General features: G+C 37.5%; 1 protein-coding gene across 7 annotated transcripts in view; it reads right to left on the bottom strand.

Moving 5' to 3' along the window:
- CFAP91 (cilia and flagella associated protein 91) overlaps nt 1–25,056 on the bottom strand; it is a 75,129-nt gene that overhangs the window by 14,034 nt on the left and 36,039 nt on the right. For 3 of the 7 annotated variants that reach the window (XR_008678671.2, XM_055383737.2, XM_055383742.2), the window contains 6 exons: nt 24,599–24,670; nt 23,229–23,375; nt 19,755–19,980; nt 16,697–16,841; nt 16,058–16,149; nt 12,863–13,024 (listed from right to left, as the gene is read on the bottom strand). Coding sequence is in view for 5 of the 7 variants with exons in the window: in XM_055383737.2 (XP_055239712.2) it covers nt 12,864–13,024; nt 16,058–16,149; nt 16,697–16,841; nt 19,755–19,980; nt 23,229–23,375; nt 24,599–24,670 (843 nt within the window). In the remaining 2 variants the exon portion in view is untranslated. Of the gene's footprint in view, nt 1–11,584; nt 11,661–12,862; nt 13,025–16,057; nt 16,150–16,650; nt 16,846–19,754; nt 19,981–23,228; nt 23,376–24,598; nt 24,671–25,056 lie in introns of those variants that run through there. The other 4 variants (XM_004036127.4, XM_004036128.5, XM_055383738.2 and 1 more) reach the window with 3 other exon arrangements.

Genomic DNA, 25,056 nt, shown 5'->3' with positions numbered 1-25,056 from the left:
AAATCTCTCTTTGCTATTTTCAAAATATAACACATTGTTATTAAATATAGTCACCATGGTTTTACAATGCATCCCTTGAACTTACTCTTCCTAACAGAAATTTTGTATCCTTTGACCAACATCTCCCTACCACACTAGCTTCTGGCAACCAACATTCTACTCTTTACTTCTATGAATTCAACTTTTTTCTTCTCTACATGCAAGTGATAGCATATGTGTATGTGTGTGGATGCATTATGCCTGGTTCATGGCATTATGCTGGTATTTCTGTGCCTGGCTTATTTCACCTAGCATAATGCCCTCCAGGTTCAGACATGTTGCTGCAAATGACAGGATTTCCTTCTTTTTTTTTTTAAGGCTGAATAGTATTCAATTGTGTGTATACCATCATCTGTTGGTGGACACTTAGGTTGATTTCAAATCTTGGCTATTGTGATTAATGCTGCAGTGAACATGGGAGTGCAGATATCTCTTTCACACACTGATTTCATTACCTTTGGATATACACCCAGTTGTGGAATTGCTGGATCATATGGTAGTTCTATTTTTTATTTTTTGAGGACCTCCATAATGTTTTCCACAATGGCTGTACTAATTTACATTCCCATCAACAATGTGCAAGGGTTCTCTTTTCTTCACATCCTCCTCAACACTTACTTTTTGTCTTTTTGATAATAGCCATTCTAACAGTATGAGGTGATATCACATTGTGGCTTTTGTTTGCATTTCTCGAACGATTAGTAATGTTGGGCATTTTTTTTTCATGTATCTGTTGGCCATTTGTATGTGTCTTCTTTTGAGAAATGTCTATTCAGGTCCTTTGCCCATTTTTTAATTGGGTTATTTATTTTCTTCCTAATGAGTTGTTTGAGTTCCTCACATATTTTGAATATTAACCTCTTACCAGATGTATGGTTTGCACATATTTTCTCCCACTTAGCAGGTTGTCTCTTCACTCTGTTTATTGTTTTTTGCTGTGCTGAAACTTTTTAGTTAGATGTAATCTCTTTTGTCTATTTTCACTTTTGTTGCCTGTGCTTTTGAGTCATATCCAAAAGATCACCATCCAGACCAATGTTAGGAGCTTTTCCCTTATGTTTTCTTCTCGCAGTTTTACAGTATCAGGACTTATGCTTAAGTATTTAATCCATTTTGAGTTGGGTTTTGAATATGGTCTGGAGAAAAGGTTCTAATTTCATTCTTCTGTATGTAGATATCCAGTTTTCTCAGCATCATTTATTGAAAAGACTTTCCTTTTCCCATTGTGTGTTCTTGGCACCTCTGTCCACAAATCTGTGGGTGCATTTCTGGGCTCTCTATTACGTTCCATTGGTCTGTGTGTGTAGTACCATGCTGTTTTGATTAGCATAGCTTTGCAGTAGATTTTTAAGTCAGGTAGTGTGATGGTTTTGTTCTTTTTGCTTCAAGATTGCCTTAGCTATTTGGGGTCTTTCATGGTTCCATATGAATTTTAGGATTGCCTTTTCTATTTCTGTGAAAAATGTCATTGGAATTTTGATAGAGATTGCATTGAATCTGTAGATTGCTTTAAGTAGCATGGATGTTTAAACAATATTAATTCTTCCAATCCATGAACACAGGATATCTTTTCATTTAATTGTGTCTTCTTTAATTTCTTTCATCAATGTTTGATAGTTTTCAATGTACAGGTCTCCTTGATTCGATTTACTCCTATTTTATTTTTTTCCTTGTAGCTATTATAAATGGGATTGTTTTCTTGATTTCTTTTTTGTATAGTTTGTTGTTAATGTAAAGAAATGCTACTGATTTTTGTATGTTGATTTTGTACCTGTAAATTAATTACTTTATCATTTCTATTAGTTTTTTTGTTGGAGTCTTTAGGGTTTTCTATATATAAGACCATGTCACCTGCAAAGAAAAACAATTTAACTTCTTCCTTTCCAATTCGGATGCCTTTTATTTCTTTCTCTTGCCCAACTGTGCTGGCTGAGACTTCCAGTACTATGTTGAGTAGAAGTAGCAAGAGTGGAGCATCCTTGTCTGTTTCTGATCATAGAAGAAAAGGCTTCAACTTTTTACTGTTGAGAATGATGTTAGTTGTGGGTTTGTCATATATGGACTTTACTATGTTGAGGTACATTTGTTCTATAATGAATCTGTTAAGAGGTTTTTTTTGTCATGAAAGAATATTGAATTTGTTAAATTTTTTTTCTGAATCTATTGATAAGATCATGTGATTTTTGTCCTTCATTCTGTTAATATGGTATATCACATTTATAGATTTGTGTATGTTGAGCCATTCTTGCATCTGTAGGATGAATCCCACTTGATCATAGTGAAAGATCCTTTTAATTTGTTGAATTTAGTTTGTTACTTTTTTTTGAGAATTTTTGCATCCATGTTAATCAGGGATATTGGCCTGTAATTTTTCTTTCTTGTAGTATCCTTGTCTAGTTTTGAAACAAGAGTAATGCTAACCTTGTAAAATGAGTTTGGAAGTATTCCCTCCTCTTCAATTTTTTTGGAAGACTGAAATTTAAATGTTTGGTAGGACTCAGCAGTGAAGCCACTGGGTCCTGCCTGGGATTTTCTTTGATGAGAGTCTTTTCATTACTGATTCAATTTTCTTACTTATTATTGGTCTATTCTGATTTTCTATTTTCTTCATGGTTCAATCTTGATAGGTTGCATGTGTCTAGACATCCATTTCTTCTAGATTGTCCAAATTGTTGGTATATAATTGTTTATAGTAGTCTTATCTTTTGCATTTCTGTGGTATCAGTTGTAATGTCTCCTCTTTCATTTCTGATTTTCCTTAAGTCTTCCCTCTTTGTCCTTAAGTAGTCTAGTTAAAGGTTTGTCAATTTTATCTTTTCAAAATACCGACTTTTAGTTTTGTTGATCTTTTCTATTATTTTTCTAGTCTCTATTTCACTTATTTCTGGTCTAATCTTTATTATTTCTTTCCTTCTACTAATTTTGGGTTTAGTTTGTTCTTCTTTTTTTAGTTCTTTGAGGTGTAATATTACGTTGTTTACTTGAGATCTTTCTTCTTTTTCGATGCAAGCACATATTGCTATAAATTTCCCTCTTACAACTGCTTTTGTTGCATCCCATAACTATGTCTTGTGTTTCCATTTTCATTTGCCTCAAGGTATTTTTTTTTAATTTCCCTTTTCATTTCTTCTTTGACTTCTTGTTGTTCAGGACCATGTTGTTTAATTTCCATGTAATTCTGAATTTTCTGAAATCCCTCCTGTTACTGATTTCTATTTTATATACCACAGTGGTTGGAAAAAATACTGGCTATAATTTCAATCTTCTTAAGTTTGTTAGGCTTATTATCAGTCATCAGTCTTGGAGAATGTTCTGTGTGTATTTGAGAAGAATGTGTATTCTGCTGCTGCTGGATGGAATATTCTATATATGTCTGTTAGGTCCATTTGGTCTAAGGTGTAGTGTAAGTCAGATGTTTCTCTATTGATTTTTTGTCTAGATGTTCTGTTCATTGCTGAAAGTGGGATACTGGAGGTCCCCACTATCACTGTATTACAGTCTAGCTCTCCCTCCATATCTATTAATATTTGTTTTATATATTTAGGGGCTCCAATGTTGAGTGCACATATATTTATAACTGTTAAAGCCTCTTGATGAATTGACCACTTTATCACTACACAATGACCTTTTTAGTCTCATTTTATAGTTTTTTACTTAAAACCTATTTTATCTGATGTAAGTTTAGCTACACTTGTTCTATTTTGGTTTCCATTTGCATTGAGTATCTTTTTTTCATCCTTTCACTTTCAGTCTATGTGAGTCCTTAAACTGTGAAGTGAGACTCTTGTAGGCTGGACATAGTTAGGTCTCATTTGTTTGCTTTTATCCACTCAGCCACTCTATGTCTTTGAACTGGAGAATTTAATCTAATTACATTCAAGGTGATTATTGATAGACTTACTACTATCATCTGGTTCATTGTTTCATGGTTGTTTTGTAGGTCCTTGTTCCTTTCTTCCTCTCTTGCTGTATTCCTTTGTAATTAGGTGACTTTCTCTAGTGCCATGCCTTGATTTCTTACTCTTCACCTTTTGTGTATTTAATATAGGTTTTTTGCTTTGTACTTACCATGAGGAATATATAAAACACCTTATAGTTACAATAGGCTATTTTAAACTGGTAACAACTTAAATTTGATTGCATGCAAGAACTCTACACTTTTTATCCACCCTCCTCAACATGTGTGTTTTCAATTTCACAATTTACATCTTTTTATGCTGTGTATCCCTTAACAAATTATTGTAGATATTATTTTTAATAGTTTTGTCTTTTAACCTTCATACTAAAAAGTGATTTACACACCATTATTACAGTATTAGAATATTCTGAATTTGACTGTGTACTTACTTTTACCAATGAGTTTTATACTTTCATATGTTTTTGTATTACTAACTTTCAACTGTAGAATATGACACATATAGGAAAGTACCTAAAAGCAATGTGCAGCCTAATAAATTAATGTACAGTACTCATCTGTGTAAATATCACACAGGTCAGGAAATAGTATTCCATAAGCTCCCATTTACCCCTTCCCAATCACAATCCTCTCTTTACCTCCTAAAAGTAATCACTATTCTGATTTTTATTTTATTTTTACAGTAGTCACTTTTTTGCATTTTGTTACACCTTAACTTTCTAAGTATGCATTCCTAAACACTATAGTTTAATGCTGTTGGTTTTGAACTTTATATAAATAAATTCATACTGTGGATTATTTTTGGATTTGGCTTATTATGGTACTTATCATATTTGTGAGATTCTTCCATGTGTTATATTTAGTTCTACTTTATTGTAATTGCTGTGGAGTAAGGAATGATAAACTTTTTCTGAAAAGGGCTTAATAGTAAATATTTTAGGTTTTGTGAGCCAAATGACAAAATCAAGGATACTCATTTAACAAAAGAGAAAATAAATTTTCACAACATTTTTGATAAAATTCAAAATACGCTACTAATAATTGACTATAGTTTTCTGTAATATAGTTATCTTAATGAAATGAATGGAATTCTTATTTGGGGGAATAACATTTTGCTTAATTTCGGTTCAAGTCATTGAAATTGATTGCAAATGTTCATTTATTAATAGTGATGTGTAATTAGATTTTCCTCTTTCTCATTTCATCTTTGAAAATGAGATTTTTCCCTATCTCATCTCATCCCTATCTCATCTTTGAAAATGTCTTTTCATTCAGAACAGTATGGCCAATACTGGTATCCATCCACAATTATATACTTTTATATAAATATCCATATTTATTGCTTGGAAGGCATTTATAGAATTCTATTAGATTCTTCTCTTGATATTTTCTTTTTAGCAGGTCATTACAATACAGATTAACTACTTCCACTTGAAGGTAAGATGAACATGCTTCCACTGCAGATAAATAATTTTGAAATTTCCTTTGCACTTGTTTCAAGGTCCAAAAATGCTACTAGAAAAGTAGTTTAGGCTCAGAAAATATATCCAATGCAAATATATGTAGGAATGGAGATCTTCCTTCTTGTTTTAACTTTTCATAGCATAGGAAGTATATTATTTGGGATTCAAATAATGTTAGTTGCCAGTGAAGGGACTTTGCTATAGCATAAGCTCTGCATGTAAGTTTTGCTTGCCTTGCAACATTAGGATAGATTCATTAAAAAATATTACCAAGTCTGCAGCAATAGCCAATTTCCAAAGCCATTCAGTGTTCTGTAACAGTAGCTGAGAATGGTGTTCTTACTTACAAAAATCTCAATCTTGGCCCTGAGCTGGAAAAAAGTCACACTGAAACTTCACCACTCTGAATCACTGAATGTCAGTATGATGGTGCAAGTCAGAATATTCAGCATCTCTTTCTGACCAAAAACCAACCAACCAACCAAACAAACAAACTACACACATATATAAAAACCCATAAAAAACAAAAAATTATAGAAGTGTCAATGGTTAAGTCCATGGAACTGAGTGAATTTTATTACTGACATAACTCATTAAATAACAAGAGATATTCAAACATTTCTCAAGCAGAAAAATAGTATCTACCGAAAACCTAAAGCTAACATTATATGGGAAAATTTGGCCTTACTCTGGGGGCTCCTCTGCACCCCAATCCATCAGGCCAGCCCACACAGCTCCTCTGGTTTCTCTTTCCCCTGGTAATGTCCCTCTGCCCTTGGCAAGAATATGCATTCTGTAGTTGTTGGGTGTAATATTCTATAAATGTCCATTAGGCCAAGTTTTTAAAAATTATGTATCTAAAATATTCCATTTTAATTTTATTTTTATTATTATTGAGACAAGGTCTTGCTCTGTCACTCAGGCTGGTGTGCAGTGGCATGATCTCAGCTCACTGCAACCTCTGCCTCCTGGGCTCAAGCAATCCTCCTGCCTCAGCTTCCCGAGTAGCTGGGACTACAGGCACACACCACCATGCCTGGCTAATTTTTTTTTTAATTTTTGGTAGAGACACGGCTTCACCATGTTGTCCAGGCTGGTTGCGAACTCCTGAGCTGAACTGGTCCACCTGCCTCAGCCTCCCAAATTGCTGGGATTACAGACGTAAGCCACTGCACCCAGCCAAATATTTCATTTTTAAATGTTTTTTCTCTCCACTTGCTTGTTAGTTCCTGATAAAGATTAAAATTTCCCAGAATTATTGTGGATTTGTCTATTTCTCCAGGCAGTTCTGTTAAATTTTGCTACATTTAGGGGGAGGCCGTGCTATTAAGTATATTTAAATTGTGACATTACATCTTCCCAATAAATTAGACCTTTATCTTTATGGCATGTCCCTCTTTTTCTCTAATACTTTCTGCCTTAAAGTTTTCTTTGATATGAATATTGCTATATCTGCTTTTCTATGGGTGGTGTTTTTATGGTATCTTTTTCAATCTTTTAACTTACAACCATTTGTATATTTAGATTTTATATAGGTTTCCTGCAAGCAGCATATAATTTAGTATGATTTTTATTCAGTCTGGTAAATTCTGACTTTACTTGGAATATTTTGTCTATTTACATTTAATGTAGTCAGTGATAAAATTTGGTTTGCATCTACCATTTTATTCAGTGCTTTCTATTGGTTCTGTTTCCTTTTTTCTCCTTTCTATCCACTTTTTGTATTGAGTGTTTTGAAAATTTAGTCCCATTTTCTTCTGTTAGCTTAGATGTCATATATCTCTTTATTATCCTTTCAGAGTTACCCTAGAGGTTACAAAATGTATCCTTGTCATGGATCATTGAGTTATCAATGTCAACTTATACTTTTATCCTCCTGCTAAACAATGCAAGTGCCTTAGAAAAATTTAATCCATTTAGCCCTCTTCTGACTTATATATTACTCTTTTGTTTCATAACTGCATTGCTCCTATTATTGCTGTTTCTTATAATTTTTTTATGCAGTCAATAAGCCAATCCACATACCTGTCCTTAAATTTATTTCCAACCTTCCAACTGGGATAATTTTTCTTCTGCTTAAAAAGTACCCTTTAATAATTTCTTGTGTTGCAGATCTCCTAGTGACAAATTTTATTAGTTTCATTTGTCTGAAAATGTCTTTCATTGCCATTCTTGAAGAATATGTTCGCACGAAGAACACGTTTGCCTAGAATCCTACTTTATTTTACTATTTCAATATATTGAACATGTCATTCCATCTTTTTGGCTTTCATTGTTTCTGATGAGAAGTCAACTGTCAGCTTAATTATTGCTCTTATGAAGGTAATTTATCATTTTTCTCTGAATGCTTTTAAAGGTTTTTCTTTTTCTTTTTGGCTTTCAGCAGTATTAGTATTCTAAGATGTATCTAGGTGTTGTTTTCTTTTTATTTATTCTGCTTAGGGTTAAGAAGTCTTCTTGAAAACAAGTCTTTTATCGTTTTTGGAAAATTCTTATTCCATATGATCTCCCAACATATTATTCCTTCCTTTAGTAGTCAAATTTCTTCAATCAGTGGTCCATGCCTACTCACTCTTTCTCCTTTTCTAAATCATTAAGCTATTCTAAATCTATCCTTCTCTCTCTTCTGTAATTTCTATCCTTTTGTCTTTCTGTGCTTCTTTCTAAATATCTCTCAGGAGAGATTCACTGAGTTTCTCACTTTTGCTACTGTATTTTTAAATTCTGGAATTTCTATTTTCTTCAAATCTGCTATATCATTTTTATTATGTCCAGTTCTCTTGAAATTTTCAATATTGGCATTTACCCTTTGAACAGAGTAAGCGTCTTAGCTCAGGCTGTCATAACAAAATACCATAGATTGGATAGCTTACAGCAGAAATTTCTTTTCTCACAGTTCTAGAGGCTACAAGTCCAAGATCAAGGTGACAGCATGGTTAGTTTTGGTTGAGAGTTCTCTTCCTGTCATCTAGATGGCCACCTTCTTACTGTGTCTTCACATTGAAGATGGAGGAAGAGAGGGAGAAAGGAAGAGAGAGAGAGGGAGAATGGCAGAGGGGGAGAGGAAGAAGGAGAGGAGAAGCACTGTGATGTCTCTTCCCATAAAAGCAATAACCCCATCATGAGGATTCTGCCCTCATTACCTTCTCTAAACCTAATTCTCTCCCTAAGGTCCTGTCTCCAAATACCACATTGGGGGTTATAGCTTCAACATATGCATTTTCAAGGACACATTTCAATCCACAGCATTCTACCCCAGGTAGAATTCATGTTCTTCTTGCATGCAAAGTACATTCATTCTATACCAACAATACCAAAAATCTTAACTCATTCCCACGTCAACTCTAAAGTCTAAAGTTCAAAGTCTCATAAATATTATCCAAATGAAGTACGGGTGAGACTCAAGATATGACTTGTCCTGAGGCAAAATTATTCTCCAGCTATGAGCCTGTGAAACCAGCCACACTATGTGCTTCCAAAATGCTATGGTGGGAGAGGCATAGGAGACATATTTCCTTCCAAAAGGGAAAAATCAGAAGAAAAAAATGGGTGATGGATCCTAAGCAAGTCCACGACCTGGCAAGGCAAATTCCACTGGATCTTAATTCTTGAGTATAGTCTTCTTTGGCTTAGTGTCTTGCTTTCTAAGCCCACTGGGATGGCAGCATCATTCCCATGGCTCTGCCCCTTTGACTCTACAATGCCCCATCCCCATGGCTCTAGGTAAGTGTCCTGTCCCTGTAGCTCTGCTGACCCAGGGTCCCACCCCATAGCTCTGCTGAGCTGGGGTCCACTGGGTGGTCCTTCTTCCAAAGCTCATGGTGAAAGCCACCTGACTGTTGAAACTGGGACAATGGCCCTGATGATCTCTGGATCTCCTGTGGAATCATTTTTCCTTCTTCTTGAAGAATAGTGCATGTTTGCAGCTGAATAGTTCTATCATCCCATCCTGTCTAATTCAAGAAGTCCAATCAATAGGCTTCCTTAACTTCATCCTGCAATGTTTCTGCTCATATGATCCCATACACTTATCAAATGTCTGTTAACCCACCCTTAGCATTCACATTGGAAAAAGCTTTCTCGTTTTTTCCAATATAAACAGGCTAAGAATTTTCCAAATCTTCACATTCTGATTTCTTTTTGCTTAACATTTCCTTCTTCAATTCATCTCTTGCCATTCACATTTAATGATAAGCAGTCAGGAGGAACCAAGTTGCTCCTTTAACACTTTGCTTAGAAATATCCTCAGCTAAATATCCAATTTCATTGCTTGCAAGTTCTTCCTTCCATAAAACACTAGAACACAGTTCAATCAAGGTCTTTGCCATTTTATAATAAGGGTCACCTTTCCTCTAGTTTCTAATAACATATTCCATATTTCCACCTGACAACTCACCAGAATCACCCTCAATGTCCATATATATAGTATGTACCTCAAAACTCTTCCAGCTTCTACCCATAACCAGTGGCAAGGCCACTCCCACATGTTTAGGTATTTGTTACAGTAGTACCCAACTCCTGGTACCAAAATCTGGCTTAGTCAGCTGGGGCTGCCATAACAAAACACCATAGACTAGATGGCTTAAACAACAGAAATGTATTTTCCCATAGTTCTGGAGGATAGAAGTCCACAGTAGTCAACATAGTTATTTTAAAGACTGTGTCTAATCACAAAGGCATAAGAATTATACAATGGACTGTGCGGACTTGGGGGGAAGACTGGGAAGGGGATGAGGGATAAAAGACTATAAATATGGTGCAGTGTATACTGCTCTGGTGATGGGTGCACCAAAATCTCACAAATCACCACTAAAGAACTTACTCATGCAACCAAATACCACCTATACCCCAATAACTTATGGAAAAAATAAATAAAGTCTGGGTCTAACGATTCCAATATTTTAGATCCTTTTAGGTCTGTTTCTATCATCTATTGTTTTTGCCACTTGTTCAGACTGTCTTGTTTCCTCACGTACCTGAATATTCTTGATTGTGTTCTAGAAATTGCGAAAATAGAGGTCTAGAATAATGTTAACTTTCTGTAAAGAGAATTTACATTTTATTTCTGGCAGGTTCCTTGAGGCAATAGAAACCAAGGATCTCGTTAAGTTCAATTTCTGGGATTGAGATTTTTAAAATCACTCAGATGATTAGAAGCTAAACTATACCATATGCCAGGGATAGTTTACTTCCAGTTAACCCTTACCACTAGGGCATAGACTTTTAGAGTCCCTACCCAAATGAAGAAGGTTTACCAGGGCCCCAACCTTGACTCAAGTTTTTTGTCCCCCTTGTTTTGCAAAGCTTTTAAAAATACTGCTCAGCCTTTCAGCCACATTTTCTAGAACTGTCATATTCTTCCAGGAAAAAAGTAGCTCCAAATGCCAGACCCAACCCTCTAAATTTCTATCTTCTCCTAGATCTTGGCCCAGAAATTCTTCACTACTTTATTAGCTCTCTGTTCAAGCTAATTAAAAATATGTATTTTTAAGTACGTATTTTAAATCAGTGGCCCATGACTACTGCCCCTTTCCCTAGACATCATTGAATAATCTCACATCTGTAATTCTCTGCTTCCCTCTGCAAGAAGGAAGAGGGAGGATATACTTTGGGGACGGCTAAGCTTCATGTTCCAACGATTTAATTTATTGGTTGATCATCTTTGTTGAGTGTCTGTAGTTAGCCTGACAACTAGACTTTTTTGCAACTAGATTTTATAATTATCATATATGCTTTACATAGGCTTTAATGAAATATATTTTACTTTCACTAAATATAAATAGAAGATGATTTTTTTTCTCCTCTGGCTTGATTTCACAGGTTACTATGGATGTCATAGAGTAGGTACCATAATCAGAAGTAAAGGCAGATGCATTCAATGCAAATTGTGCAAATTATTAATCTTATTAAATTTTCATGTCAGAAAAATGACTACCCCAACCTTAAGGCTTGCTTTTATCACAATAATAAGGTAGCCAAATGCTTTGGTCCTTGAATTTACATTTTATAGACAATATATAACATTACATGTAATAGATGTTTTATATTTTCAATTATTTCAGAGGTTATTTTACTATTAAAGTCAAAAGTTTTTCTGCTGTAATTTACAGCCACAGTTTGATATTTAAGAGTCACTTATTAGCTTTCTCTCTGCAATATTTCTTACCTTCCCTCTCATCTCAACCCTCCTTCCATGATTCCTTTTGACTGAGACTTAAGATTCCATTCTATTGGATCAAGGACTGAAGTAGAGAAATTATTTGTGTAAGATTATACAATTGGTGGCAGAGCTGGCCAATATACAAAATTCTGAATGCCAAACTAAAATTTCTCCCTAGCCCTGGTACTCTCCCCAACCTGATGGTTGGTGTACCTTCAGGGCAAAACAGCAGCAGATGTGCCTCTACCACAAAAGGGTTGAGGGAGAAAGTATAAGCAAAAAGTTCACTCCATTCCCCTTCTCATGAGAATTTTACTTTCAGCTGACTCCCTAGCTCTATTCTCCTAGTAACTTGATAAGGTGATATGTGTCAACTGTGTTACTAAGCAATTTGAACTACTTAAAAATGACCCCTGATTGGTAAATTCCATCTGAACTGGGAGGAATGAATACCTAATAGAAAACCACAGCTTTGAGTTTCTGTGAGTATGTTGACTTTTGTAGCTGGGCAAATCCATGGTGGGGACCCTGGAAGCTATGCCTATGGAATTATTACAAGAGATTCCAGCCCCTGGGGTGTGAAGCTTTTATGCCAGGGAAGCTCCTGTACCCACCCGTTGTGAACCTCTTTTCCTTGTATTGTATCTGCACTCCGTAAACTAAGGACTAAAGAAAACAGCTATGTGTTCTGCATGGGTATGGCAAGGGCTCCTACAGGAAGAGAAATGTCTGATGTTGCCTTGCTGGAAGCTGTTTCCTGTCTTATATTTTTCTAAGTACATTCATGCCAAATATGGTCTGTATTAGTCTCATGAGTATGACAGCCTTTAGTTGAGCCCAAGACCAACCCCTTGTGGGCACTGCAGAAGGTGTCTGAGCTAGAATTGGGCAGGCTCTGTGTCTCATGCCATGCTTACAGCTAGCACAATGCATTAGGGCATACCTTGTCTACTTCCATAAGAACAAGATTGTTTATGTGTAACACTGACACATTCTATAGCTTCATTTGACGAGGTACACACATGCAAAAAGAACCCATAAAAATAATTTAGAGTCCTCTTTTTTGTATCACAAGAGTCTAATTGCTGTAATATCAACTCTAATTTTCTAATAATCTCAACAGTAGATGCCATAAACTAGAGGAAATGTGCCAATTTAAGTGGAAGTCCTCCATTTCTTAAACAGCAATCTTCACATTATGATTGTTTGAGCACAGCACAAAGCTGAACAATGCCGCTTTTCTTCCTTTCTCTGCTTTTTTTCCTGGTGGAAAATCAAACTCACCTTAGCTGTTGTTCTCATTTTGAGTTTCTTTCTCAAGTAACATGGCAGCATTTGAGGCCTCATCTTGCTCTCCCTCAGTTAATCTCTTTTGAACCATGCTTTCCGTGTAACTGTGGATAATCTGATGGGCTGCAAGAATATGTTTCCGCTGTGCGTTCCTCACTGTGCCAAAGTAATAGAAAAATTTTCATTCTGAAAGTCTGAACAAAACCATTCCCAAATGTTTCAAGAGAGTCATGATAGAAATAATTTTGCAAACTAAAGGTAAAACCCAACCCAAATCTAATTTCTTTCTGCTCCCTCTGTTCCCACTCTCTGGTTCAGCCCAGTCATACTCCTTCCCACCAGGCTTGCCTCCATTCCACTCCTCAGCAGTTTCCCTCACCTGGAATGCCTGCACTCTAAAACCTGGAAAGCTCATGTCCAAGATCCTCCAGGAAGTCTCCTCTGACTACATCAGCCCAGATTTACCACTTACCGCACTTGAGTTTGTACCAACCTATTCAGCATTGAAGCACTTCATGTGAGTTACATTTCGTTTGATATCTAGAGTGTAAATAACTTACAAATAAAGACCTTGTCTCATACTTCTCTTTAAGCCTTAGTTCTTAATGTGGAAGGGACTTACTGATTGATGATGAGTTTATGAGCTCATGGCTTTAGAACATAGTCCTAGCTCCAAATTCTAAGAATATTCACTATCAGGGTAAGCACCTAAGCCCTTGGAAAGGAGTAGTGATGATGATGATGTTAACAGTTAGCATTTGTCCTTACTTTGTACCAGGTACTGTTTTAAGCAGTTGACATGTAATTATTCATTTAATCCTCCTAGAAGATAGTATTTTAATATCCTCATTCTCAGAAGAAGAAACATGGACACAGAGATATTAGGTAATTTACATAAAGTCAAATAGCTAGTAAAGGACCGTAAGAAGTACTGTGGATTCTTTGCTGTTTGGGTATCAGGTAGTTTAGATAGGGTAATTCACTCAGCAGTTTTTAGCACTTCACAGTAATATGGTTGAAAAAGTGGGGGCTTTGGAGTCACACAGACCATGGTTCAAATTTGCAAGTCATATGTCTCCAAGAGCTAATTTCCATTAAGTGAAAAATGAGAATATACCTACAACTCTTGAAAGAAACTGAGATAGCGTACATCTAAAAATGTTTAGTGAACTTCTTGGAACTTAGCATGCATTTAAAATTTGGCAGTTACTATTACTTTATATCTACATACAGGTATCTTTAAGGTCTTTCTGATCCATTGGCTTTTCAAAAAGTGATATATCTCAAAATCGTCTGTATATATTATCATCTTAATTTTGGGTAAAGAGTGTGTATATAATACATATGGTTCTCATTTGAACAGAGAGAAAAAGGTCCTAGTGTGCTCCCTGTTCATATGGCTTTTTTGATTTGGCAAAAATATAAAGGGAAGAGGCTAAGGACTCATTCAACTTGCCCACAGATAAGTTCCACTGGATTCCGTTGGCTCAAGTCTTCCTCCAAATCCTCAACTCAGACTCCCAACGTGGGAGAGGGGATCACAAACTAGTAAATTTTATTTTTTTTTTTTAGACAGGGTCTCATTCTGTGTTCAGGCTGGAATGCAGTGGCACAATCTCGGCTCACTGCAGCCTCCACCTCCTGCACTCAAGTGATCCTCCCACTTCAGTCTCCTGAGTAGTTGGGACTACAGGTGCATACCACCACACCTAGCTAATTTTAAAATATTTTTTGTAGTAACTGGGTCTCCCTGTGTTGCCCAGGCTGGTCTCAACTCCTGGATTCAAGTGATCTTCCTGCCCCAGACTCCCAAAGTGCTGGGATTACAGACTTCAGCCACTGCACCTGGCCACAAACTAGTAAATATTAAACCCAGTTTTCCTCCTCTCTTTCAATCCTAGGGTGGAATTCAACCAAGGGTGTAATGGCTTTGAAGCAGGCTGGCCTCACTTTGAACTCCGGAGAAGTGGAACGGAGTTGCATATTTTCTTAAGGTCCTAGAAAACATAAGGTCCTTTTATAACATAATGTGACACAGAAATATATTACTTGATCTGAAAATTAATTTTTTGTATAAGCACTATCATACACTATTGATGCAAGTCAACAATCATTTTGTGGGGCAATTGGGTAATATCAAATTGGTAGAATGATCTTTTTGTAAGGAAATTTGGTACTATCTATCAAAATGTAAACTACATATACCTTATATCCCAGCAATTGTACTGTTAAGAATTTACTCTCAGAAGCATGGTCAGGATATGTGTAAAATATATTGATTGAAGCACTGTTAGTAACAGGAAAACAAACTGGAAACAAACTAAATGCTTATCCTTAGGGGGTACTGGTTTAAAAATTACACTACAACCATGCAATGGAAAAATCAGGTATTTCTTTGTCCTCTCCAAATGTGTTAGAACTCCACCATTTCTTTATCCCTGATTGAGCAAATTGAAATGTTAAGCATTTTTCTGCTTAAGCCCATCTGGAATTCCCCGGTATAATTTTCAATGCTTCTGAGCTGCTATTTCACTTAAATATTGGTCTTCTCCTGGTTGCACCCCTCTGTCTAGGATCAAGCCTGCCATCAGCGGCCTCAGAGCTATGGAAGAATCTTATTTTTCTGTTTAAGATAGTATTTTCTCTTTCTCTATTGACTAAAAGCATCAATCTTTAAAAACATGCCACCAGTGACAAATGATAAATTAGGATATTTATACTTGGATGGAGTTCCAGCAGAAATAAGCTATTTGGGGTGCAGGCAGAACAGCAGGGTAGATTTAGACCTTTCTAGCACCCCTCCTTTTTAACATTCACGGTTCACGTGTCCTGCCTCTGAAAGGCTGCTACAATGTGAAAATCTTTTATATGCTCAATATCTGTTTTATGCTTTTTAAAAAAATAAATAAAAAAATACAGCTCTTCTGAAAACTTGGGAACATCCTTTTAAACAAGGTTTGGATTTTGATACTGTCACTTTTATTAGAACTACAACCCATCTGTACTAGAGTTGATTATATTCTAGAATCAGACAGCATGAAGAGAACCTGACAAGCTCTGAAATAAGAAAACTCAGCGATCCTCCTTCAGAAATTTCCTCATCCCTCTGTTTAATTTTAAATCTCTGGGATATTGAAAATAATTTACATCTTTTAAAAATCCTAAAGTAAAGCATTTACATTGGCTTACCTTTTTCTTTGACAAAGTATTTTTGTACCTCTGGGATCAGAAAACTATAAACCAACTCAGCAACAATCTCCTCTGACTGAAGATAGGTTCGGCTAAAAAATATAAAACAAATTGAATTATTTCTTTGGTTTTTTCACTTGAGCTGCTGATTTATGCTTTCCTGCTGTGTAAGCAACTCCATTCAAATCCCACCATCACCTTTTCCTTGATTAAGTGATCTGAAATATCACATTCCTGGCAAGTTTGTTTAACTCCACAAAAAAATTTGGATTTGACCCTGTCCTTCAGTTACCCTGCCTGCCAGGAAGGGAATGTTGGAAACACAGCTTATACATAGAAGCCAGCAACCTTGGGATGAAGTCCCAGTAATGTTGCATACACGTATTCACATTGTTTTCATGCTTCCGAGTATTCTTAAAGTAAATAATGAGAGTAATCCAGATTGCAGAGGATAACTGAGAATACATACGGAGGTATATGCATATTGGCTTCTCAAGAGTTAACGTTAATAAAACAATGGACGCTGAAGTATGAGTTATTTGTTTCTACTTGGTGGTGAAATTGTAAGCTCTTGAAAAAATATATATGAGTACCAGCAAATGGGCTGTCCATTCTACAATCTGTTCTCTTGATACACACCGGCTTTCCATTTCATAAGCAATGTCATTGATTTTCTCAGCCATCTTCTCTATTTCTGCCCTGGCTTGTTCTTCTGCAGTATTCGCTTCGGTATTCAGTATTATGTCTTCTAGGTAGGAGCTTATAGTACTATGGTGAACTTTAACTACCTGCAAAAAACAATAATACCCTCACTAAAACAGGTATGCTGTTGTAAACAACACAAGAAAAATACACAAACATTGGTTAACTTTTTCTAGCTCATATATTTCATTTAATAAGTCAACAGTCCCTTCACTAATCATTCATTTTCTTTAGCATCTCATCAGTCTATTTCTCATCCGCCCACCTACTCACTCTGGGCAGCCCACACCCATTTAGCCCATTTCAGAATTATGGATCTTATTAGGTAGGGGGGCAAGACAGCACTGCTGAAGGATTATGGGCTTCAGAGTCAATAACGCTGGTTCAAATCCTGGCTTTGTTCTTACCAGCAACGTGACTTGGTCAAACTATCTAACTGTAGCACAGACTAGGAGGTATTCTCCAGTGTCCTTTCTCTCCTTCCTCTTACATAATAGAACCCCTGGATTTTAGCTAGGCAAACAGGTGCCTAGAATAAAGACTACATTTCCCAGCACCCACAGGAGCTGGATTGCCCATATGACCATGTTCTGACCAAAGAAAGGATTCTTAAAGGGAAAGACCTGGCTTCCTTTTTTCTCTCTTCATTTCTCCTTTCATGAGGACATAATGCTGGAATACCGGCAATCATCTTAAATTGCCAGAAGGGCTACGACCTAGGAGCAGAAGAGCAGAAAGCTAGAAGGATCCTGGGTCTCTAATGAATTTATTGAACTACCATACCAGCCCTTGACTGCTTCTTTTTAAAGTTTACTTGAAATCATGAAATAGGATACAGATTTTAAAAGTGCATTGCAAGCAAACTCAGAGATTAGAAAAATAAAACAAAATAAAAAGTACAGAGCACATAAATGTACAGTGTAATGAATTAGGGTAAAGTCAGAACCCATGTATTATAGTAACTGCCAGTATCTCAGAAGGCCACCATGGTTTCTTCCTTTACCACAGCACCTTCCCATTTTCATAGTAAACACTTTCTTTTCTCTATAATTTTGCTACCTAGGTATGTAACCATAAACAAAGTAGTTTAGTTTTGCCCGCTTTACAGGTGTATGTATATAGAAACATTAAGCATCAACTGCGGCATACTTAGTTTTGCCTGTATATGTATGCTGTCTCCTCAACAGATTATCAGCTTCTTAGAGGTAGGGCATTTTTCTGTTTCATGTCTAAATATAGCTTTGTATCTGAGATAATGCCTTGGGACTCAGTAACAATTCAGTACCTGTTTCTGGATTGGCACTTTGGCACATTCTGAGTATATGATACTGTACACCTATGTGTAAAACATCAACCTTCAATCCCTATGCCTTCTCTATGGGAGAGTCTCAATGGCCAGTTTAATACAGTATCAACCAAACAACTAACCAACCAAAATATATCTGCTGAATGCCTATTAGTTACAGGGATCTATGCTGTGTTGTGCAAGGCACAAAGGGAATATACAATATTCATGCTCTCATAGAGCCCACCCTCTTATTCAGGAAGCAAGTTGCATCTATATGGATCAATTAGCTCAGTCACGTAATAGTAGAGAGGTGGAAAGTTTACTATGGTCCATCCATAGCCATATATGTACCTGTGTGTTTATGTATATCTTTATAAATGTGTAAATTTCTGGAGACATTTGTGCGTGTATGTATGTGAATAAGGAAAAGTGTGGCTATGTGTGTTCCTCTATGTCTTGCTAATGTTGTGCACACCAGATTATATTTGTAAATATGTCCTCATGTATGTGCCTGCAAAATTTATATGTATTTAAAGATGAGTCTATGACTTTATATCTGTGTTTCTATCTAGATGCATATTTTGGAAATTTATTAAATATTACATTTCTGGTTTATAATTTATGTGCAAGCATATTTCTCTTCAAGAGAATCTGAATGGAGGTTGGGGAAGTAGGATGGAAAATAGTCACTATATTTTAATTAGGAAGGTTGAGAATTAACATATGGATGATATTTGAATCTGTGGGTCCATAGCTGAGTACATTTTTTACCTAAGTGGTTCTTAAATCAGGCTAGAAATGCTATATTAACCCTTTCTTGCCCTTGCTAGACAGAGCTGATGTTTTCTGACATCATTCCCATTTAGAAGATATCTTCCTAAGAAGCTTTTTTACCAGCTTTTTCCTTTCTCTGCTTTTGTGTATAGTAGCTCCTCTGTTCCATTTCTTCTTATTCTTATCCCCAGCTGGTTCTTCCTTAGTGATATTAGGTAAAGGATGGCAAGTTCTGATTTGCCAATAATTTCTAAATCTCAGTCACTGTTTTTGAAGAAAAGTGTGTTAAGATTAGTAGGAGGCTAGAAGCTGGTCACCAACTTCCAAATTTACATCTTCGGCCAAATCCTCATTTCTAAATTCCATCTTGCAGATCCATCTACTGAAACAATACCTCTGCTTAGATGTCCCAAACGAAATATAAATTGATTTCCTGATTCCTCCCCTGCCCCTAAGCTTATTCCTCTCTCAACTTTCCTACCTCAGGAAATAATACCATCATCTTCCAGCTGCTTAAGCCCGACACTGGATGTAATACTCGACTTCCTGTCTCTCACTCTGGCCTTCACTACTTCAACAGCTCCTTCCTGGCCGCCTTGTTCCCCTCTGTCCTCCCGCCAGCCTGTGCTCCACACAGCAAGTGAAGTAACTGGCTTAAAATGTGTCTCTGGGCCCTATTTGTTTCCTTCATGGAACTCATTACATTTTCTAATTCTATACATGTGCGTATTATGTGTTATTTAAGCTTTAGGAGAGACGGGATCGTGTCTGAGTTTTTTCCTCTAAAGTTTCCCACAATGCCTCTGTAGAGTGCCTGGCATACAGTAGGAACTCAATGCATAAACAAAAGCCAAATGCCATTTTATGTCATGAGCTTCCTTTGGTTTGACTTGGCTCCTTCTAGGCAGCTTCCACACACCCAGCTGCCCCTACTTGCCTCCTTAAATATCTCGTCCTCCTCCCGCAGGCGCTGTTTTTCCACCTGGCGCCGACCACTCTCTTCAGCCTCTCGTACCCGCCGCTGGCGCTCAGCCAGCATGACAAAGGCGTGGATCCTCCTCTCCTCCTGCAGTCTCACCAGCTCTTTGGACAGGAAGTCAAACATGTCTGCTAGTGCCCTTCCTTCCAGTCCGGCCAAATGGTTTTCAACCAGTGACACCTTGAAAAGAATAACATAACTTTAAGGACACAAATTCCATTATGAGTGGTGATTATTAGAAGAAGTGCTGGATTACTCAAAACTCTTGGCAGTCAATTCACTTTCAGAATGCATTTAATTTTCACTGGGAATATTACCTCTCAATTGGCTCCAACCCAAGTTCTTATGAGGAAAACTGAGGCACGAGAAAGTCGATTGTTTGGTCAGTCACTGATGGACCACAGCCCTCAAATAAGCAAGAGGATTTAGCAAGACATTTCTGTTAGTGACCATGGAGAATGGGTTTTTTTTCTTTCAATTTTATCAACAAGGTAAAGTGTGTCTTCTCAGATATGAAGGGAAATGTCAAGTTTTTTATTAAAGATAATATTGGAGTTTAATCAAATTGAATCTCCTAGAAATTCACTCATGATATCTGTTAATTTTTCAATATCTTTCCTTTCACACAAGTTAGGAGTTAAGATCTTGAATAACGTGAAAGTAGAAAACCTTGGTACTTTTTACTTTTTTAATAACTTTGAAGTCATTAACAACAATATTTGAAATAGCACAGGAATGGCTGGGCATGGTGGCTCAGGCCTGTAATCCCAGCACTTTGGGAGGCTGAGGCAGGTGGATCACCTGAGGTCAGGAGTTCGAGACCAGCCTGGCCAATATGGAGAAACCCCGTCTTTACTAAAAATACAAAAATTAGCCAGTCGTGGTGGTGCGTGCCTGTAATTCCAGCTACTCGGGAGCCTGAGGCAGGAGAATTGCCTGCGCCCAGGAGGCAGAGGGCGCCACTGCACTCCAGCCTGGGTGAGAGTGAGACTCCATCTCAGAAAAAAAAAAAAAAAAGCACAGGAAACAGACCAAATGTCCATCTAATCACTGAGGCAAAATTAGGGACCCATTGTGCTCTCTGCCAGAAGTCAGCTACAGTGCATATTTATGAATCCCTGTGTCCTGGCTTTGACATATGGAGAAGAAAAGTGTTTAAGATGACTTTGCAACTTCATCCCCTTTCCTCTCCTATCCTTGCTTGTAAGGGAAAAGGGCTCATCTTCCAGTCACATGCCACCTTCTCAGTGACAGTTCTCCCTCTATGCTCAGCTTCCTTCCTGGTTTCTGTATGAAGGGAGGGAATACTCAGTTCTCAGAGGCCATGGGGCTATGGGTAAAAGCATCAGTCAAGTGTGGCCCCAACACCACCCATCTTCATCCTCACCTGCCTCCTAGCCCCCACACACTTTCTAACCACAAAGTTCAACTTTACTTATATAATAGGGAGAGATGGAAAGAAAGGGCAAAGCTAAGAGCATCTCACTACTGCTTCCATTCATAAACAGTAGATACTCAGCCCAGAGATCACAGATAGATTCTCTCCTTGTCTCCAGGGAGCATAAGCTCCCTCACTCGGGGTCAGGTGCAACCTTGAAAATCCTGAGGTGGCTAGAAATCCTGCTCATATTTAGCCTCTTCTCTCAGCAAGAAATCTGGGTAGGCACAGGCAGTACCATCTAATTTGAAATTAAGGGAAATGTTTAGGGAGGGGATTCCACTGTAGTCACAGAAAGTACTGTGTTACGTAATTGGGGGTTGTGCATTTTCTGGACTGTTTTCCACAGAAATATAAGAGAAGGGGGAAGGGGGCAGACCAGCATTGCTGCATCTATACATGAGGTGCTCACTCCCTCAGATCCCTGCATATATCCAGGGTGTATCCAAGTACAGCTGAAGGTAAGCAGAGTGAGTCCTTGGCTAAGTGACAGCTTTGCCCATTAACTCCTCCCTTAGCTGTAGGCGGACATGATTTCACTCACACGTATATCCACTAAATGGAATAAATGAGCTGAAAAGCCTGGGTTAGCTTAGCTGTACCCACTAAAGTCATGATCAAAAACCTGAAAGGGCCAAGGAGGGCATTTTTTCATCCATAGTCTCAGGGCCTAGCGCTTCCAGGGCATTCTGCTCCTTATCTGAGCTTTTCCAGGACTCTAGGACTTCTAGATTCAGGGACTCCAGTGTTGACATTCTCCTCTTCCTTCTCTGGTTCCTCTGTTGGATCTCACAGCCTGTGGCTTGCTTCCTCCCCATTCTGCCTCACCCCCCAAAAGCTCCCCAAGCTCAGCAACCATCCATGGTGCTGCTGTCCATGTGAAAGAAACAAAGTTGTGGTCATTTCCAGGCTGCTTACCATTTGTGCCCGACTCCCACATAACACAAGAGTTATGTATGTTGCTAAAGGGGGGGTCATATTAACTTTAAGTATTACTTCCCTATAACACTAAATTCTGTGCAAATTGATTCTTTTTCAGATTGACTTACAGAAAAGTGGGAGGGGGAGTAAAATAAAGTGTAGCTATGTCAATAACATTTAAAAGTGTGTATACATATATAGACAAACATTGGAAGAAAATAGGAAAAATATTTACAGTTGTTGGTTTGGAGCTGTAATTCTTAGCTGTGTCAGGCGGCACACAGCTGGGAGGTCATGACAAAAGTCACCACATATCATGAAACAGTAACACATTTAATATGCAGTTTAACCAGCATGAGCTATGACAGCTCTAAAACTCCAAAATAAATGCTAATATTTTAAGATAAATCTTATTTCTCACTTTTTTCACGTTGCTTTTGTTATTTATTCAGTCTACAAAGCCCTCACTAACTGAAATACAATAGTCACTGGATATTTGGGAAAAAAATGGAAGGAAAAAATCTTAAAGTTGAAAAGAATGCATTCTTTTTGTTTTGTTGTTATTGTTTTGAAAATAAAGAAAAAATAGCACCATATTCAAATCAGTAAGGGCACATCCCCAATCAAATTAAGGACTACAGCAGCATTATTTAAGAATTCCAGAACTTTGGGAAGCTGAGGCAGGCGGATCACCTGAGGTCAGGAGTTCGAGACCAGCCTGGCCAATATGGCGAAACCCCATCTCTACTAAGAATATGGAAATTAGCCAAGCATGGTGGTGCATGCCTGTAGTCCCAGCTTGGGAGACTGAGGCAGGAGAATCATTTGAACCCGTGAGGCAGAGGTTGCAGTGAGCCACGACTGCATCACTGCACTTCAGCCTGGGCGATAGAGTGAAACTCCATCTCACACACACACACACACACACAAATGCTGACAGAGTGATGGGATTGTGGGGCTGTTTCTTTTTCATCATTTCATTAATTTTTATTATAATGGTGCTGTGTGATGATAAAATCAAGGGAGAAAATTTAACAAGAAAGTAACAAGAAAACAAAAAAAGGAAAACCTTGTGCTCATGCAAGTTCCTCTGCCGCTGTAAGGCCAGGGTCACTTGCTTCTCGGCTTTTTTCACCAGCTTTTCATCTTCTTGTAGTGCGTGGCAGGTGCGCAACTCCTGGATCAACTCCAGTCGCTTTTCTTTCCCTTCAAACATCTGTATCAAATCAAATCAAAGACAGACCTGCAAGTTACCATCCCTTTGTGCCAAGCACTAGGAGTCACACGCAGTGACTTGTGAGACACTTGTGAACAGTGGGTTCTGTCCTGCCTTTTGGGTTCCACAGAGCAGATGTGTCCCACAGAGCTAGAGCTCAGCCCTCTTTTCTGTGCCTTCAGCTTCTCAGGCAGAAAATGGGCTTAGTTTTCAGTGAGCTGTGCTTAATTTCTGAGAATGCCTCTCAAGGACAAGATGACAACTCCAGGGTCATCTGAAGAAACCAGAACCTTCCCCTCATTTCCTGTGCTCCTTCCCTAATAAACCTAAGGATGGCATTTTTCGTGGCCATATGTTTTTTTCCAATAAATCTGTCCCTGGTTTGTAATAATCTGTTGTCTGAATTTTACTGTGGCATTTCTCTTGGGAAAATACTGAAAGAAGAATAAAGAACAGTGCTAAACACAAGTTGTTCATCCAGCTGATTTACTCATCATATCTGGATCTCTTATGAGTTATAGCTATCTGGGAAAAAAAATTAACTGGGGCTTTATATCAGTCCATTTTTTAAGTGAAGTATGCCTGCTCCAGCAACACAAATAATCTGGCTAAGGCTTTACACTCGGGAAGACCAGAGCTGAATTTGCTGGCAGATAACTAAATCTCCCTCAGACTCAGATTACTTGCCTGTAAAATGAGATTATGGATAGGAAAAAAAAATGAGACAACACATGTAGAGCAAAGAATAAATAGTGTGGGCATATAGTAAAGGTTCAAAACCATAGTTTATTATTTAGCTCTTTCATTTATAATGTAGGGATTGCCAGACATATGCAAACTCAAATAATTATATTATGACTGTGGAAAATTAGGGAATCCACCTGGTTGATAATGCTTAAATAGCCAAAATTCAGGTGAGAAAATGTATGGATTTAACAATTCCAAGGAAGAAGTGAGTTTCATACTGCCTTAGTTACAACCATGGCAAATAGCAGGTAGGTCCTTCCTGTCTCTCTCCTTGACACTGTGCCACCCACCTGGACAAACGATGCCATTAGAAGGAAATGGGTCACCAGAAGGAAATGGGTAGGCAACTCAAGAGTTTAGCCGAATAGGATAGCAGGGTGCAAAAGGGAATTCACTCCAAGGAACCAAGCACATATGCATTCTAAAAAATTTATTCTCAAAAGAGAAATGCAGGGCCAGCAGTTGGACCTACACACCATGTTCTGAACGACTCTGCCCCGGAGTAACTTTTGAAGGTAGATCACAGCCATTTCTATTTCTTCTTCTTCCTAAAAGAACAAAGGGAGAACCAAGCAGCTTGAGAACTGCAGTAGTCCAAGCATCAAATATTCTTTTGAAGACTTATTTCAAGCAAAACAGACTGTGCTAGATGCCGAAAAGATTTAAAGAGAAATAAAAGATGGTCCCTGCCCTTATTGAACATATTGTATTTTAATGTTACTTACATTAGAATTCATTATTTTCATCATTAACAAATCATATTACAAGCAAAAAATTCACTCCCTGCCATGCTATCCCTACAAATGAAACCACTTTCATTTCCCTATATTCCTTTCCAGCAAAATATTTCTTAAAGCAACAAGTATTGCATATAACATCATTTTGCAATAGGATTTTTCATGTTTGATCATCAGTAGACACAAATACAGCTAGT

Source organism: Gorilla gorilla, chromosome 2 (genome assembly GCF_029281585.2).
Source record: "Gorilla gorilla gorilla isolate KB3781 chromosome 2, NHGRI_mGorGor1-v2.1_pri, whole genome shotgun sequence".
NCBI lineage: Eukaryota > Metazoa > Chordata > Mammalia > Primates > Hominidae > Gorilla > Gorilla gorilla.
Note: the sequence above shows the minus strand (reverse complement) of the source record. Positions and strands in the feature narration are given on the sequence as shown.